Source organism: Fundulus heteroclitus, chromosome 23 (assembly GCF_011125445.2).
Source record: "Fundulus heteroclitus isolate FHET01 chromosome 23, MU-UCD_Fhet_4.1, whole genome shotgun sequence".
NCBI classification, from domain to species: Eukaryota; Metazoa; Chordata; class Actinopteri; order Cyprinodontiformes; family Fundulidae; genus Fundulus; species Fundulus heteroclitus.
Genome location: NC_046383.1, coordinates 34,979,439 through 34,996,746, shown reverse-complemented (window position 1 = coordinate 34,996,746; position 17,308 = coordinate 34,979,439). Strand labels below are relative to the sequence as shown.

Genomic DNA, 17,308 nt, shown 5'->3' with positions numbered 1-17,308 from the left:
TTCAGAAGTAATTTGGCATTGATATCAAGGGCTGCAGTATTACCAACAAAATAATGTCTTTCAAATATATAACATTTTATAAAACCAGTGTGCTTATTTTAATTTTAAGCAAGGACTATAATACTTTCTTAAGGCTATTTGGACATATTTAGGGTACTAATTTTAAAGTAATTCATGGATGTAGTCAGGTCAGAAAATAGTTATCTTTTTGTCTAATAAATATAATGTATCATTCAAACTATAGCATGGAGGAACAATAACTTATTGTTTTAAAATATCTCAATAAAGCACTCTGTTATAACACAAGTTGTCAATATATGTCTGTAATAACTTCAAAGGCTCAGCTGTAGTATATTCTGTTACTAGTATTAAGGTTCAAATAAAGTGCTACCCAAATAAATATATGATGCATTAATATACTGTCAAGCTGTCTTTAAAATTTCCTTTAGACCTAGAGTTTAGACACACACACACATTCTTAAAAGTGCTTTCTTTAGTCGTTGAGTTGTCAAACGAGTTCAAATAACACCAGTAGGTGTTTCTAGCAAAGGAAGTACTTTTCTTCATCATCCAACCTAATGTGAATGTAGTGGAACCAATAAAAGCCCATCGGCCAATGAAAATCAGACAAATAGGCATGACTAGAAGTCATCTCTATATTTAGATTTTATTTCATATAAAGTCAATATTGCTAAAGCAGTGTTTTTTTTTTACATCCAACATAAACCAAAAGGTACATTTGTAACATTTCCAGTTTAAGTTTTAACATAAATATGACTCCAGTGTTAACCAACGTAGAAAAAAATAAATTTCATATCATGTTTGGGAAAGCCGGACAGTGTAATCTGAAAATGCTAATTAACATTTGAACGGTGGTCATAGCACAAAAAAGAAAAAAGAGAACTATTTGAAGCCAGCTTCAAATAAAGCTCCTAACGCAGCAGAATTGTAAATTGTGATCATTGCATAAAATAATTTAGTTCTGGAGCCAGTCTCAGCATAAACAACATGCCAGTTCATATACTGAGCTGAGGAATGATCAGAACCAAGACCCAGCTTGGCATTGTTCGCTTCGCTTTAAATACAACTAGAACTCTGAGACCCGTTAGAAAAAAAAACATTATACACCAATAAAAGCAGTGCAGATGGTTTGTACCCTAGATTATGTGAAAGAATCGCCATACTGATATGAATTCCTGCAACTCGGTAGCTTTCAAATGACGAGATCATTGCAGGAAGTGTGCAGTTGGTGGGAGCAATGCTGCTTCTGGACATTTACACTGAAACACAAGCAGGCGTCTGTTTTAATGTTGGTTTTGCATCAAATCAAAAAGAATCCTCCATCTTTACGCCACGTTAGACCTTTACTTGTTTCCAGCCAAATTCTTTTACATCATATGTTCAGCTTTCTTCTGTGTCAGTCTACCATCCTTTGCTCCTGCACAGGGCCAGTCTTTCAAAACAAGAGCTTACAGTGCTGTTAAACGCCCGCAGGACAGGCTCAGCTAGAGCAGAACGAGCAGTGGATTCCTCCAGTCAGGTCACTGATGACGCCCTCTCTCACAAGCCTTTGAAGGAACTGAGTCTCTTTGCCCACGTTGTGCATCTTCTGCTGCTCCATCAAACTCATGGGCAAGTGGTCGTAGTAGTGCAGCGGCGCCCTCCCCTGGGACAGGTTGTAGCCGAAGCCCGCCAGGCTGACCTCGTCACACAGCAGGCTGGCCAGATTCAGTGCGGAAACCCCCAGGGTTGGTACGTTCTGCAGGGAGAATGTTCTCTTTACATTTTAGAAGCCACTGGAAACGAGATTTACTACGTTGACCTTAATGTCAGCGACTAATCTTAATGGGTTTATCGCATGTTGCTTTGGCCTTGATTTATGAATTGTGCGCGAGTCCCACTTCCCAACTAAAGGGCTATTTCAGTTGTAAATAAAAAGCTTGATTAACCTGAATTCAAATATTCAACACTGAACAGACATCATTTATCGTTATTGGAGTTATAAAAACCCTTATTCTATCTGTGCGCTTCAGACTTTGTGGCTTTCAACTTATAACTTGATGTGATGTAACTTTAAAATCAGAGATTTTTTACTACAGTCTCTAGTTCCTTCTTGATGACAGACGTAGAACTGGTCTGATGGTTCTTTCTAGGGCCGCACCTACAACACTGATTTAGAATTTAATGCTGCAATTCATAAAACACAACAACAGGGGGAGTTACTGCTACACCAAGTAGGAACACGTGTTTCCCAGACAAGTGGGAAAAGCACAAACATGCTTTTCCCACCATGCCTTTGGATATCACAGATCAACCGGCTTCAAAACTGGCCCCACCTACAGTAATAGCCCTGAGTGGATCAGATGTTGCTACTAATGAACCGAGCCCTTTCCCACAATGATTCAGAACGATTCTCCCCAAAAAGCAACGCCCGCTTCACAAACGTGCTCCGCAGAAGAGCTGGATGTGCAGACATGTTAACCTCCTGCGACACGTTTTCCCTCCGCTCTGATTCAACAGGCGCTACAACCTGGTTCCCACACTGCAGCTGGTGCAGAACTAACATAGCTGAGCATAAGCAAATCTGTGGTTTGCCGTCTACTGTTGCTTTACGCTGCTTTTTGCATAACCTGGCATTCCATGCAACCCTACCTGGTCCCAGCCCCACAGGCGCTGCCTGGGTTGAGGGTATTTCAGGAAGCCAAAGGCGGTCTCTCTGATGACCAGAGGGTTCAGAAGCTGGAACCTGGAAGGATCTAGAGGAATGTTCTCCGGAACCCTCTGCCAGAAGAAGAGCCAGTCCCACAGAGGCTGCAACACAAAGCAACACTTGGGTTGGGAAAGAGCAAACACTCTGATTACATGTTAGCTAAACATCACATGACAAAGCAGGCAATCTGTGAGAACAAACACAATACTGCATTTTGGGTAAACACCGCAGACTTGGGGAATGCTCCCAAACTGGTAGAGATCACAGATCTCTACCTCTACCAGATGTTATGAGATCTACAAACTCAAATCATAACATCAGGGTTAATGCATGTTTTCTATGATTAAGCTACTTTTCCAAACTGCCTTCCAGGTTCACTACAAACTCCTGGCAGATGTTTATACTGCAGCCATGATTTCAAGGTGGAAAAAATGCAGACTGGAAAGAAAGAAAGAAAGAAAGAAAGAAAGACAGACGTGTGGACGTGACGAACATGACTGATATGCCACACTGTCATCTAGCCTTCTATAAACACCTTCATCCTCACACAGACATGGAAAGAGTACCTAAATAATGTACTCAAATCAATGTACAGTTACCTTGAGAACATTTTACTTCATAAGTAGGGCTGTCAATGAATTTAAAAAATGAATCTAATTAATTACATACTCTGTAATTAATTAATCTAAATTAATCACATAATTTTTGCTGTGAAAGTATTTTAAATATTTAAATTCAAATGATTCAATGAATAATCAGCATTAGATACATTACAGTTCAAAAACTCTTTTATTCACATTTCATGCCTTCAGACGTTTTAACATGTGTCGTTGTGGCATATGTGGCACACAGTAACCTAGGGGACACAATGAAAATAAATGCCTACGACTTGTTTGCTCCCGGTTGCACACAGAGGCATTCCAAATCGTCGGATGTACGTTTCTTTCCTTTACCGAAGGACGAAGAAAGACAAAAGAAATGGAAATTTTCAATGAAAAAGGACGCAGGCAGACAAATCCCAATCGAGCAATCATACCCCGACAGAATTTGCAGTCTACACTTCATCTACGGTAAATACAACTTAATTTTGCACTAGTCATTGTCCTGCTTAAATAATTAAAGCCAAGCGGCGTCGATCGGCCCTGCAGCCAAGCGCCTTCGCGCACCGCTGGCCGCCAGCCACCACAGAAGCTGTCACGCATTTTCCCCGCCCGTCCACCGGGCGATTCACACCAACCCGTTGGGCAGCGCTCGCCCACGACTCACAAAAAAATCTGGTGCAGATCGGTCGATGCAGCGAGGAGATACAGCCGTTGAATAGTGATAATGCATTTGGCCACCGGGCCGGACTAAATCGTTTGGCCAGCATTCACAGACTCGCTATCTGGACTGTATCTGGCAATCTGATACCATCAACCATCAACTTACTCTTAAAACGATCTTGTGATACGTTTACCTAAAGAAGAAAAATACGTAGAGAACTCGTCAGTTTCTCTGTTTGCGTCTGCCGCTGTGCTCGCCTTCTGCCTTCCAGTCCGGCGCGCAGGCGCGAAAAAACCCGGATGAAAACAATAGCAGTGAACTACCCTATACGACATTAATTAATATGCAGAATTTTTTTTAATCCGTTATTTTTTTTAATTAATTAATCGAAATTAACGCGTTATTTTGACAGCCCTATTAATAAGTAAAGTTAGCAGTGTGAACTGTTACTCAAGTAAAATTAAAAAGTACCTCTAAATTGTTACTTTAAGATTATTTAGGTACTTTATAAGCAGAACAAAGTCCCTTTCATGCATTTCACGAAGGAAGAGAGGATATATTGGTCTCCAACCGTTCCCTATGAATGAAAATGTTACATAAAAATAAAACATGTCAAAATTTGACATTGTGAATATTTTGGAGGTAAAACTGAAATTCACATTGGCTGTTAAAATGTTACTTAGCCTGTTTGCATGGTCGCAGCCTTTAACATTACCCAGATGGTGATCATTTACCGACTCCTACACATGTGATCAGATGCTGACTGGTCAGTGACAATGAGGCCGTTTTTAGCTTTAGATTACACCCAGTAAATCTAAAAAGCATTAGCATGTCATGCGCCACTGTGTAAGAACAGTGAGCGGTTTTCCACTAAAATCTAAAACCTTTCTTACTAACCTCCCCATGCTCGTGTAAGACTGATGCAGAGAACTCGATGGCTTTAGGCAAACAGTTTACATCGCAGCATAGAGCTGTTGGCTTTTTTCTAACAGGTCCCCTTAAGTACGGCCATCAGGTTTTCTCCTCTCTTGGTGGTCAGCTTCAACTGTAGTTGGTGTTCTTGCTAGGCTAAATAAGGTCCAGTTGATGAGCCTCCATGTTGGGATCTGATAGCTCTGAGCTCAAACCCAGCCAATGGACCTCTGCTGTTGTTTCCAGGGGTGTGTTTGGTTTCTTCCTTACCCTGACCCCATTTACCAACCCCGTCCTCACATTAGGTTGATCTGGAAGAATGTTCTGTCCTGCACATGGTGATCCTCCATCTCTTAAACCACCTCCAGATACAATGTTGATGACGCTTTTCCATCCGTGTCCGATGAAGCTCTTTAAAGTGAAGCTTCCTTTCCTGATAGTTTTTCTGCCTGTAAAGGTGTCGCTGGGCAACATGTCCAGATTTTAAAGAGATAGAGATTTTTTAACAAGAGACGAGACTATATTGTTTATATCGAGATGGTCTATGGTACGTTCTAATTATTTCATGGTAATTCTTCAGCTGTTTCTCATACTTATCTTCAGCTGCTAGTGAAAAACGTGTCTGTGAGATATTTGGGATAAAGCTTTGATTCAGAGATGCCTTTTGCTGATCACTTCACCAAAAGAAAAACATGGAAATATCTTGATATGCATCGAGATTCAGCCTAAAAATATGGAGATTTTATTTTTGGTCCGGATCACCCAGCTCTAGTGGTAGATTCCTTTTTATGATGTGAACAGCAAACAGGCTTAAATGGGAGGCAGCCGTACATTCGCTCAGTTCTTTCTGAAGACGCTTCAACACCTCTCCGGGAGTCTTTGTTGGTTCTGGTGGCTCACATTGGATCAACCTGCATTCAGAGCGCTGCTGTTTTTAAGGACATGGAGGCCCATCCTCCTGGAACCATTCTCAGTCAGATGCAAGTTACTGACCCACCCGTTACTGCCCTGGGTCAGCAGAAGCTAATGCTTGGTGTGAGTGGAGAACTTGGTCCCTGAGTCATGATGAGATGCAGATGTAATCTCTTTGGAACGTGTTGGAGGACCGAGCTGTGAACACTGGGGAGATGGAAGCACAATCCTCCCCTCTGTTTAGTGATGGCTTTTCTCTTTTGACCAAGATGGCTTTATTCAAACCACTTTCAAACCCTCTGTTCTCCCTATCCAACATCTGGACATCACTGTCATCTAAAGCGTGCCCTTTGTTCTTGAGGTGGACGGCTGAATGTTGCCTGAGCTGCTGGCCCTCCTGTGCTGTGCTAAGAACAAAGGACACTTCTGTTTTCCACCTAGGAAACCCTAACCCTGGTAGCAGCAGATTGATAAATGCAGGGAAAAAAGATTGCTGCTAAAAAGAGACTCTAAAAACTAAATCAAAATCTCAAAGCCTGTCTGGTTACTCCTATTCACCCAGACGTATCAGCTTGTTGCTTCATGTTTCTCACTCACTGACTTCAGACATACCAGACACACCCAGGAAGCATTGCACCCGATGGCTTCCCCTTGACACTGAAGCCAGAGCCACTCACCACGCCGAGCTTCTTGATCATGGCTGAAATCCAGCTCAGGTCAGCCCGTTTATACACCACAGCTACGAACACAGCGTGGGGGTCTGTGTCGGTCCAGTGGACAGGCGTGCCCTCAGGGTAGCTCATTCTGATGCTGGTTCGATTTCCCACGTCGGCGCTGAACTCTCCCAGAGGGCCGCTGTTCAGCCTGACGGACACACACACACGGAGTACAAGCCCAAATCTTACTGAAGACGGAACAGCGGAGGTTTGGAGCGCTGCCGCCACAGACAAAGATGCAAAACCACAAAAGCAAACAACGACTCTGCGGTTTATCAAAAGGTCATGTAAAGCAGCAGCGACTGGGAGCAAGCTGGGTTGCCGGGTCTGACCTGATCACGGTGCTGAAGCGGTCAATCAGCCGACCCAGCTCCAGGCCCTTCAGTATGCCTCCGTTTCCCACGACCACGCAGCGGCGACATTCACCAGCCGCCTTCTCTGGGAGAGGATCAGAGCCAGGAGCTGGCAGCTGAAAAGAAAGACGATTTAGTTTGATTTAACCAGGAAGCATTTGTACTGGTTTCTGGGCACTAGAGCTGGGCGATATGGAAAAAAATCATATATCATGATATGGACTATTTTATATCACAATAACGATATATATTGCAATATGCCCCAATTAAGTAAGTTTTCAGCAAATCTCTGAAAAATATGACAAAACATAATTGTTTACTTTTTTCCAACTTTATTTTGAAGTGACATTTATAGTACTGTCACAAATTACAAAAATAAATTGTAGTGCAGTAACATAAATACATAAAATGAGGCAGAGGTAGCGCTACAGTACCCTTCACATTTTTTTTCAAAATCCTACAGGTTTTTAAATTAAATTACCAAAATAAATAAAAGTGCACTAATGTTTAGTTTAAGTTTCGGAGTAGAAAAGCACACATTTTTGAACGAACGTTAGTTACAAGTTTCTGAAATATTTAACCTTGTAGTGCAAAGTTTGCATACCATAACGGCAATATAGATTATCGAAACTTTTTTGGTAAAAGTGCTTCATCTTGGGTTGCCGGCGTAGCTGTCTCTGTTTGTTGCGAGCACGGGTTTAAGACTTCAGCCTCCTGCGTCTCCATCTCTCAGCTCTCATGAGTCAAGTAACGTAAAGCATGTCGCAAACCCGCGTGTGAGTCAAAAGCCGTAAAGCAGCATCATGTTGCAAAACCACAAGACGGCACTTCTTTGTGAATTAAAAATAAATAAATCTTGTTTATCACTTATAAACTGTGTGTAGGCTACGTGACTACACTAATAAGTTTGTCGTAGTCTACATTGGGGAATATTTTCTTGAATACGAGATAAAATGATAGAAACGATAGAAACGATAGAATAGAATTAGCACTGTAGACACTTTTCTATCGTCCGTACGATATGTATCGTCCTATCGCCCAGCCCTACTGGGCACCATGAAGAACACCGCTAACAGTTCGACCCTTTTAGACGTCGGCAATCATCCTCCGCTGCTGCCGCCCTTACCAGCGTGAAGTGGACCGACCAAAGCTGGCCAGCTAAAACCCTCCACCTGATCCAATGGCAGTCACAGTAAACGTGCTCCACGGCCTGATTCTGCCCTTTCTTTCCTTAGTTTGACCTAATCTGAAGATATTATTAACTCACATCGGGGTCATGCAGTGGCAGCTTATGTAGAAAAGTGCTTCCTTAAGAAAGCAGAAGATGAACGGCGTGTGTGGAGGCAGCAGACCTCTGTAAACGGGTCAACACGCCTTCAATAAGTCACCCTGCAAAAAAGGGGAACTAAAAGTAAGTTCAATTTTCCTGAAATGAGTGTGTTTGATCTTGATCTGAGCTGGTAAAAAAGATTTTCTGTCACCGGAATGAGTATTTTTACCCCTGAAATAAGATAATTAGATACACTGCACTTAAAATAAGATGATGAAGACGAGTTGTTCCCATTTTAAAAGGCCAAAATCTTATTCTATTGGCAGATCGTTTTTAACTTGCCTGCTCAAATTAAGGACAAATAACACTCAATTCAAGAGAATGTGACTTCATTTTAGTCCCTTTTTTGCAGTGTAAGGCTTGATTTCATGACTAGTTTTGTTTCTTTATAAACGCTATAATGAAATGACCCGTCCTCTGTAGTCGTTACAGCTTCACTGACTGACTAATTTTAAAGCCGCCCCTCCATATCCATCTGACCTGCTGCGGGTCTCCATCCCCACCCAGTTCCTCAGATAAGCCCCGCCCTCCCACCATGGGCTGCGGGGGCTTCGGTCGCTCTGCCCCTCAGCCCTCTGACCTACTGAAACATCGCTTCCTCCTCACCGTTCTGGCCTGAAAGCCCATCTCTCTCTAGATTAGCCCTTCCTTCTTAACTCATCCTGGTGGACATTTCCCTCTTCCTCTCTGTGCTTCCATCCTAATGTGTGACCTGATCACGGATTGTAGACGCCGTAGCTACCGAGCTGCTGCCGTACTGTGATGCATATTATCATATTGTTCTGTAAATAGGCTGGTGTTCCTTTAGTCCCGTTTCTTCCACTGTTAGCTTGAATATTTCATCTTATTTGGAAGGTAAAATGGAATATTTCATAGTATGAGTCACCTAAATGTACATAAGTCATCTTAAATATCTGCTTCATTTCTTTTTTTCCTCTCCATCCACAGTATATATGTCTTCCTCTATTGTTTAAGAACTTTAGATCAGATAAGCTTTTTTTTTTTGTTTTTCTTTTACAAACTGGGTGTAGCTCTGTTTGAGAACGTCCCCACTGTGGGACAATAAAGAATAATTTATCTTATGTTGACTCTAGCTGCAGCATCCCTGACTGACCTGAAGGGCACGTCTAAATAAAACAATTAGACATTTAAGTTCCTTACTGGGGCCACTTGCTTCCTGTACTGGCTCAACCATCCTGATGGATGCTAGGTTGTGAAGCATCCATAACACACAGCTTACATCCTTCTAGCCGCTTCAGGCGCTGCACAGCCAGTTAAACCTCCGAGGCCCTCTGTACAGATCTACTTCTAACCACGTGGTCTGCATTTACCAGCTGCAGCAGCTCCTCCACTTTGCCTTCGAGACCTCGGAATCCGAACGGCGGCGGGTAGAGGAAGAGCCGGTCGGGGAGCGGCTCGTCCTTCCTCAGGAAGGGCTGGACGGCTCCGCTGGAAGACGGGAACCGAGCGAGCAGCCTCTCTCTGCTGCCGCCGGCGCGACACTCGCCCTCCAGGACCCTGCGCACGTTCTCATGCACCAGCTGCAAGGCAAAACACGGCAGACGCGTCAGGATCACCGCTGTGGTTTGGTGCGCGACGCCGTGCCTCGTCGCTCCTCTTCAGCGTGTCCTCCTCCCAAAGTCGCTTCGGCAGAACAGGGAAGGCTCACGACTGGTTCACATGCTGTGCACGCCTGGACACCTCACATTTGTTTTTTCCCCCCCATCAGAATAAAATTAAGACCGTCTGCAAACCAGGAACATAAAGCCGAGCGTAACAAATGTTTATTACGTGTTTATTACTAGTGGTTAGAACAGGTCTAAGACGGTTTCTCCACGTGTTTAACACGAGTCATAGCCAGAGGAAGTAAGGGCGCGAGGTAAAGCCATTTTGGTGCTTGTCTCTCTTTCTCTGCGGTTTGCTCAATTTCTAGCAGCGCTCGTTTAGAAAGCAAAGGACTGGTGGGTCAAATTAAATAGGAGAGATGAAAAGGCGCTCGCAGACTGTGCATTTTGTGATGCGATAATATCATAAATGAGTAGAGACATGCTTCACTGTCCCTCAGTGGGGACATTCAGGGGTACCAGGCGAATCAACAGGGCAGCCGACGTAGCCACCGCTGGTTTAGGTCAGCCGAAATCAGAGAAAACAGCTTTTTACTTATGGAGAAAAAAAAGACTTCTTGAAAGTCAAGTCTAAAAAAAATCATCATCGTCATTTGAGAAGTCTGGTAAATAACGGCTTCTGCAGTCAAAGCTTTGGCTGAGGCTCGCTGTTTCTCATTTTGTAGACTATTTTGCAGAGTCATCAAATCCATTTTATTCATAAAGCACACAAAGAGGAAGAAGAAGAATGGAAGAAGAAGAAGAAGAAGTCGCAAAAAAAAACAAGCAGGACAAAACATTGTATATGCAAAACACATATGTAAAACGTATATGCAAAATATTGTATAAGCAGAACAAACTGTTATATATGCAATAGAAGAAAAAGCTTCTGAAAGTAAAGGTGTTTTTAGGAGAGGGAGGACAGGCCCGTTTCTGTTCCTCTGGCTCCATATGTCCGTGTGAAAGATGACCAGCGGCCTTCTGAAGGAGGAGAAGGCGTGGAAGAGGCCCGCCTGATCCCAGCAGCGGGTGAGCTGCCACGGTCTGAGCTAAGCGGTGAGAGCGGAGTGAAGGCTCGTCTCCAGGTCGCGTTCTGACTCGTCTGCTTTGAGTTTGGCAAACCGCCGTCAATGACTGAACCTCGGCTGGTAAACACTGCTTGTGGAACCTGAAACCTGAATCCACGGTTGCACCAAGACTTGCAACCAGTTGAGTAACACACGCTTCCAAGATAACCCAGGTTTAAATTACTGGTATTACTGTATAATAACTTAGCTGCATAACTGTATCTGCCTCCTTTTACTGGACTTCTGCCCTGGAACAATCTGATCAGCCAACTATTTCAGCACGGTCACAGCATCAGGACAGCTGAAGCAGCTCCACTGGCATTAAAATCCATTTAACTTCAGACTGAAGAAGGCACAAAGGGGACAGAAATGGCTCTCTTCTTATAGCAGAGAAGCATGGTTTGGGACAAGAAAGTGGGATCGTCCACCTAAGCAGGGATCACCAACCGTTTTGAAACGGAGAGCTACATCATCTGTACTGTGTCATAGTACTGACATTTGAACTAGAAGAGCCCAAGCTCACCTTAACGTTACGTAATAGACACGTGTTTGTAATGCTTCTGTCATTTCTTAATCTATGTAAGCACAAGTATGATTAAACAAAACAGCACTTTAGATGCAGATTCAGATTCCAGCAGACTGCCCGCACACTGCCCCGGTCTCACCTGCTTATGGGCGGGGCTGACGTGCCAGTCGACAGGTTCGTCGGGCCTCGTCTGGATCAGACGCAGAGAGATCATCACCAAGGTCAGCACACTCAGAACAATGAGTGCCCATAACAGCTGCCTGCAGATAAATGGAGAACAAAAAGCTGTTAGGCTTCAGAATGAAACCGGCCACGGAGCGACTCGAGGACAGAAACGTCTACGCGGCCGACGTCTGGCAAGCTCCCCGGTCAGCGGGTCAGGCACGGCGGGAGCGGGTTCCATCTGACGACGCGACCATGTTCTGGTTTCCTGAGAATGACAACTCAAGCTGTCAGAGCTGGAGGATTTTCCAGGAACCTGACTGAACTAAAACAGCCACGTGTTGATGTGCTTTTCCAGACCTTTATCATCGGGTACCAGTAACAAAAACAACAACAACAACAACGACGCAGGCGTATTCAGGGTTCATAACCGAGCAGACAAAGCAAAATGCTGGAAGGTTCTTTTCTTTCTGAGCATCAAGCCAACGATCAAATGAAAAGGTCAGCCGAAGCCACGGCCTAAAAAGCCACACGGCTGCATCAGTGCTGGACAGGAAGCAGCGGTGAGCTTGGTTTTCGAGGCGCTGCGGTGGAAAGCCATCTTGGCTGTAAGGACGGCCGTGTGGACCGGACCTGTGGGGGCGACACCAGCCAGCGGCTTTTAGGCACAGGCTCTGCCTGACGTGATGCGGCCGCACCACCGACATATGGACCTGGCTTTATTCAGAGTAGCACCGATCCGTTATCAGTTAGCAAATTTCCCTAAGAAAAAAAAACAACAAAAAAACAAAAAAAAAAACACAGAAGTAGTACTTCCATCTTTGCTGAACAACAAAGTCCAGCAAACAAAGCGGTACAATACCAGTTTGTCTGACTTCAGGGGCGCCCAGGCTGGACCCACACCAGCTTCTAATCACGGTTGAAATGTCGCCGAGTAAGCAACAATTTTGAGTTCTTCTTTTTTCAAACAAAGTTTGTATCGGGAGCCACGACAGTTTTGCTTCCTGACGTACTTCTGCCACTCAAATAACGTGGAAATACGTCCCGTTTACGTCGGGCGCACAGTCGCACTCGGAATGACCCCGACAGGCGTTGACATTCACGTTGATCGGATTATCGATCAGCAAAAAGCATCCCTCTCATTGGGTTTATAACTTCATTCCATTTTCATCTGATCACAAGATCCCGACTGGCTTGTTAACGTGACGCTTTTTACTGCGATTACTCGTCCATGTAAACCTAGCTAGTGTTGGACATCAGCAACCGAGGACGGGAGTCTGCGATAAAATCAATCAGTCCCTGTCACAAAACGATGGGTGGTGATAGAGCAGGACGCCATGGACCCGTGTGCCTACAACCACTGTGCTAAATCCTCTGTCGGCAGATTTAGAGAACATTAGGATCTGTTCAGGGTCAGATTCTTTACATATAGAAGCCATAAGCGTTATAGAGCAGGTTTTATTGGGGCTGTGTGTCCATATGGTTCCATACTTTACTCTATTTAAGGCAAGAAATCTGCAGATCGGAATTAAAGCACGATGCTGATGCTGCTAAAACCCACTAAATCCTGCTCTTTGAAGCGTTTGACAGCAAAGTAAAACATTTGGTGGTTTCTTTATAGAAGCGTTCCGCCTGTACGGCACTGAGAAGGCAGTGAAAGGCCAGGACCCCACGTCCCTGTGTCTCTGCAGCACACTCAGGCCTTTCCACTCTGCCTCAGTGCTCCTGGACCACTTTCTGTCCCCAGAACCGCCCTGCGGCCATCGGGACCACCTCTGTTCGCCATCGGCCCGGCGGCACGCGGAAACCGCAAGTGGTTACGGACGAGTGTGCAACGGAGCAGAGTGTAAGGACCTCACCTGGGTGCTCCCCAGCGCCATGCGAGCCTCATGTCGGCGCCGCTCTCTGCCGGTCCCGTGATCTGCTCGGGTCTCTCAGCTCCGAGCCCGCTGGCCCTCACAGACCTTGACCTGGACACACACACACACACAAAGACGATCACAGGCAAAGTATGGACACGGTCAGGCAGAATATGAAGCCCCATCACAGTGTTTCACCCCCCGACCCCCCCGACCCCCCAGGGATGCACCGCTATGAACATTTGGACCGATATCCATATCAACATTGGATCCTCAGCAGCTCACAATAGTAAACCGCTCGCCTTTTGGACTGTTCCCCCACATCTTTAAGCCTTTTCTGCAGGCGGAGGCAACACGCTGTTCCCAAAACGTTTCCAAGTCGTCTTGAAGCAACAGTTTAACGAATGGACCGGTCCAAAGAGCCGAGGCTAGGCAGTGGATCATGCTTGGTGACCTGCTACTTCTTGTTGCGTTCTGATGCGCGGCCGCTCCAGATGGTGACGGAGGGCCGACAGGAGGTCCCTCTGTGGCCTCTTCTCCGCTCTGCAGCCCCCAATCGGCCACAGAGGCCTTCAGCGTGCAACGCTTCCAGGAATATTCCACAAGTCAGCGTTTTGATTCACATTTCCACAAAGATGTGCAATTTCTCACCCAACTCAGGTGATAGGGCTCAGTTAAGGGGCTAGGTCACCACTTTCAAAGAGTCTGGCTCCCGTTCGATGGGCTCCAGGAGTCAGGATCAAACCTGGACCGGAGCCTTTCACACCGCCCCTAGATCCTACGCGTGTGGAACCTTTGCCGTTGGCGAAAGCCCAGACGACGGATCACAGAACACACGGAGATCTTTTCTTCTGCGCCTCTTCAGAACGAGGGGAGGCCACGCTGCCGGATCCTCCGGCGCTGTGTGGGCCTGGTGCGGGCCACGTCTGCATCACTGCACAGGTCTGCATCACTCACATTTGTGCAAGTAAGGATTTCTTTTGAAGCAAATTGTGTTGTTTTTTTTTTTTTTATGGTAACATCTCAAGTAAGTCTACATCATCAATGCTTGATCACAAAGAACCTATTTGTAGCACTGAAGCCCTGCTAAGACAGCAGCTGCTTGTAGTATAATGGCTCCCCAAATGAAAATTGGATTGGAGTTCTTTGTAACTCATGTTAAAGGTTAGGAACATTTTCTTTTCACGTCATGTTTGTGGGTTTTGGGAACCACCTTTAACATAATGTTCCAAACAGGCAACGCTGCAGCGTTTGGACTGGATCGCACATCCACGACCTGTCATCCATAAATGTCCATTCCGTAAAACCGAACCCCTGAAAAATGTTGGCAAACTTTTAGAGTTCAACTAAAACTTCATGCAGCCTCTGGCAGCGTGAAACACCTGCCACAGGTGTGGCGTGACAGAGGGACAGAGAGGCCGATGATTGGAGGTTATACAGAGTTAAACCCTTTCAAGATGAAACCATTCATCATGCTAAAAAACACAAACAAGCACCCAAGATGGACTAGTGGCAGCTGGTTCAAGCTCCAATCGGCCGGGTTGATCTTGAACGCGAAGACAGCTCAGGGCCCTAAAAAGCCATATAAGGAGCGAACCGGATGTTGAGCTGAGTTTGGTCAAAAAGACGCTGTCTCTGACCAAATAATGGCGCTCTTGGAGCTCCTCATATTTAAAAGGCCGTCAGACTAAAAGGCTAGCGGATAAACGTGAGCCTCGGCCGCAGATGTAGAGCATAATGGCGCTTTCTGCTGCGGGGTGTCTGGTTAAAGCGAGAGGGCTCAGGCTGTTCCGGACCAACAGCCTCCATTAGCTCGACACCTGCACCACAACAGGACATTGTCGCGTGAATAAATCACAGTTGACGTGTTAAAACTGCGGCCGTTGGCTGGAGGGTCGTTGATTCGCGCCAGGCTGCTCGTTGTTTTAAAGCCCGTCCTCCATAGGAGCGATAAGCGCCTTGTCGCCTCAGAAACTGCGCTACAGCTGCTCGTCAGCGCCCTACACTCCGACTCTCTGTTATCATGTTATCGCTTCGTGTCTCCTTACCGTCGCATGGACCGCTGTGCCTCCTCATGCCTCCGTTCGCTGCGGGAAAGCGAGCTGTTCCCACGGCTTCATGCTAAGCGCCGTTTAGTAACCTTCACAACAAGGAGATGCTGGCGCCACCAGCCAATCACAGGCCGGGCTCCACACCCAGCACTTCCGCTTTTTGCTGGCAGATCCCCAAATCATGTGGTTACCAAACAAAACGTGCGCGCACACCACAGACTTTTTTGAATACATTTTATTATTTAAAAGCAATAATAAAGCGTAGGTTGCTTTCCATACAATTCTGCAATTTTTAATAACAAAACCTGAGCACTAAGTTTTAAACTCGGCGCTTATTTACTGTATCATACAAAATATGTTAAGGAGCTTAAACCCCAGCCTGTAGAAAACCGATTTAACCTTTAAATGGGTTAAATCATTTTTTACATCAAACCTGGTATTTTCTACCAGAGCATTCAGACTGTGAGGTCATCTATTCCACAGAGAAAGCACTGCAGACGCAGGATTAGAGCTACAATCATTTAAACAGCTGTTCGCAGTAGACCCTTGTCCTATTGAAGAGGTTGTTTCAGTTCAAACAGTCCAGTTCCTCCCCTGACCACCTTCCCCACAACCAGGCAGGCTGAGGGAGACGACAGCTGATCATGCGAGCCTGAGGAAACATGAAAAAAAAGGTTACTGATGCAAAACAAACACAGATCACATTTCACTCAAACATTTTCTGTAAACTGCTGTATTGTCCTTACTGGACCGTGATTAAACAACAACAACAAAACACCTTTTTGAGGAGCCCCTTTTCCCTTACGAATGAAATCAAATGAGAATCAGGATCCCCAGAAAATACAGTGAACATTTTGAAAGCATTTTGTCTGCATTGCTCCTGTCAGAAAGAGTACTTTCAATCAGCGTATGTTGGCGGTTACAGCTGCAGAGTGGATCTCCTTTCCAGTCAACAAGCATCAAACTACCCGTTTAAAATATATCTGATGAAATGATAGTCAGATGTGCCAACTAATGTTAATACATTGTAGTGCCTTGTCCTGACTGTATTGCCGTTGTTGTTGCAGTTTCTGCCATCCTCGTGTGAAACTAGCTTACAGTTACTTCTAAAAAAAAAAAATGAGAACATTGCATAAAAGTGCAATATTTTTTGGCAGTCGATTCAGGAAGTGAAAATGTTATTTTATGGATTCATTACACAGAGTGAAATATTTGAAGCTTTTATTTCTTGTAATTTTGGCTTACAGTTAAAGAAAATTCTAAATTCAGTGTCTCAGAAAATGATGATATCACATTAGACCAATGAAGAAAGGATGTGTAGGTGTTCAGGAGGCCCAGGTTGCTTTGAGAGCCGCCTTCAGGTCATCTGCATGGCCGAGTCTGGTGTCTCATCTTCCTCTTGACAGCACTCCACAGATTCGCTACAGGAGTCAGACCATTTTCCTGGCCAATCAGGAACAGGAACACCAGCGTCACTGGAGTAGATTGTGGTACCTTTGGCAGTGTGGGCCAAAGGTACCAAAGGACCATTGAGCAAGAGTCCAGTTCCTTATCTTCTTAACACTTGTGAGAGTGTTCAACGTCATGCCCAGATAAGATAACCTGATCAGCCAGATTGATAATGTGTAGCGCTCTAATTCTGCACATTATCAATCTGGGACCGCTCCATTTGAATCCGTTTGGGGAGAGGAGGGAATTTCAGCAGAACTCTCTGAGCTGATTGGCAGAAGCGAAACCTAGTGCCTGCCTACCAAAGGTTGGTTTTTTAGCCAATCACTGTATCAAATTAAAACATAAGATGGAGTCTCGTGTTTGTGAACGCACAAATACCCCGAGAATTCAT

General features: G+C 45.0%; 2 protein-coding genes across 2 annotated transcripts in view; both read right to left on the bottom strand.

Moving 5' to 3' along the window:
- Positions 1–648: 648 nt before the first annotated feature.
- On the bottom strand, positions 649–15,610 carry st3gal5 (ST3 beta-galactoside alpha-2,3-sialyltransferase 5). Its single transcript, XM_012853442.3, has 8 exons — positions 15,463–15,610; positions 13,415–13,525; positions 11,533–11,653; positions 9,528–9,737; positions 6,846–6,982; positions 6,475–6,661; positions 2,653–2,811; positions 649–1,759 (listed from the first exon to the last, which is right to left on the bottom strand). Exons 1-8 carry the CDS (start codon positions 15,468–15,470, stop codon positions 1,502–1,504), a joined length of 1,191 nt encoding a protein of 396 aa, XP_012708896.2. The 5' UTR covers positions 15,471–15,610; the 3' UTR covers positions 649–1,501.
- Positions 15,611–15,686: 76 nt separating this feature from the next.
- The window catches only part of polr1a (RNA polymerase I subunit A), a 28,551-nt gene continuing 26,929 nt past the window's right edge, over positions 15,687–17,308 (bottom strand). The window contains exon 37 of the mRNA XM_012853443.3: positions 15,687–16,117. Within this exon, the coding sequence (XP_012708897.2) occupies positions 16,017–16,117 (101 nt within the window). The 3' untranslated portion in view covers positions 15,687–16,016. The remainder of the gene's footprint in view (positions 16,118–17,308) is intronic.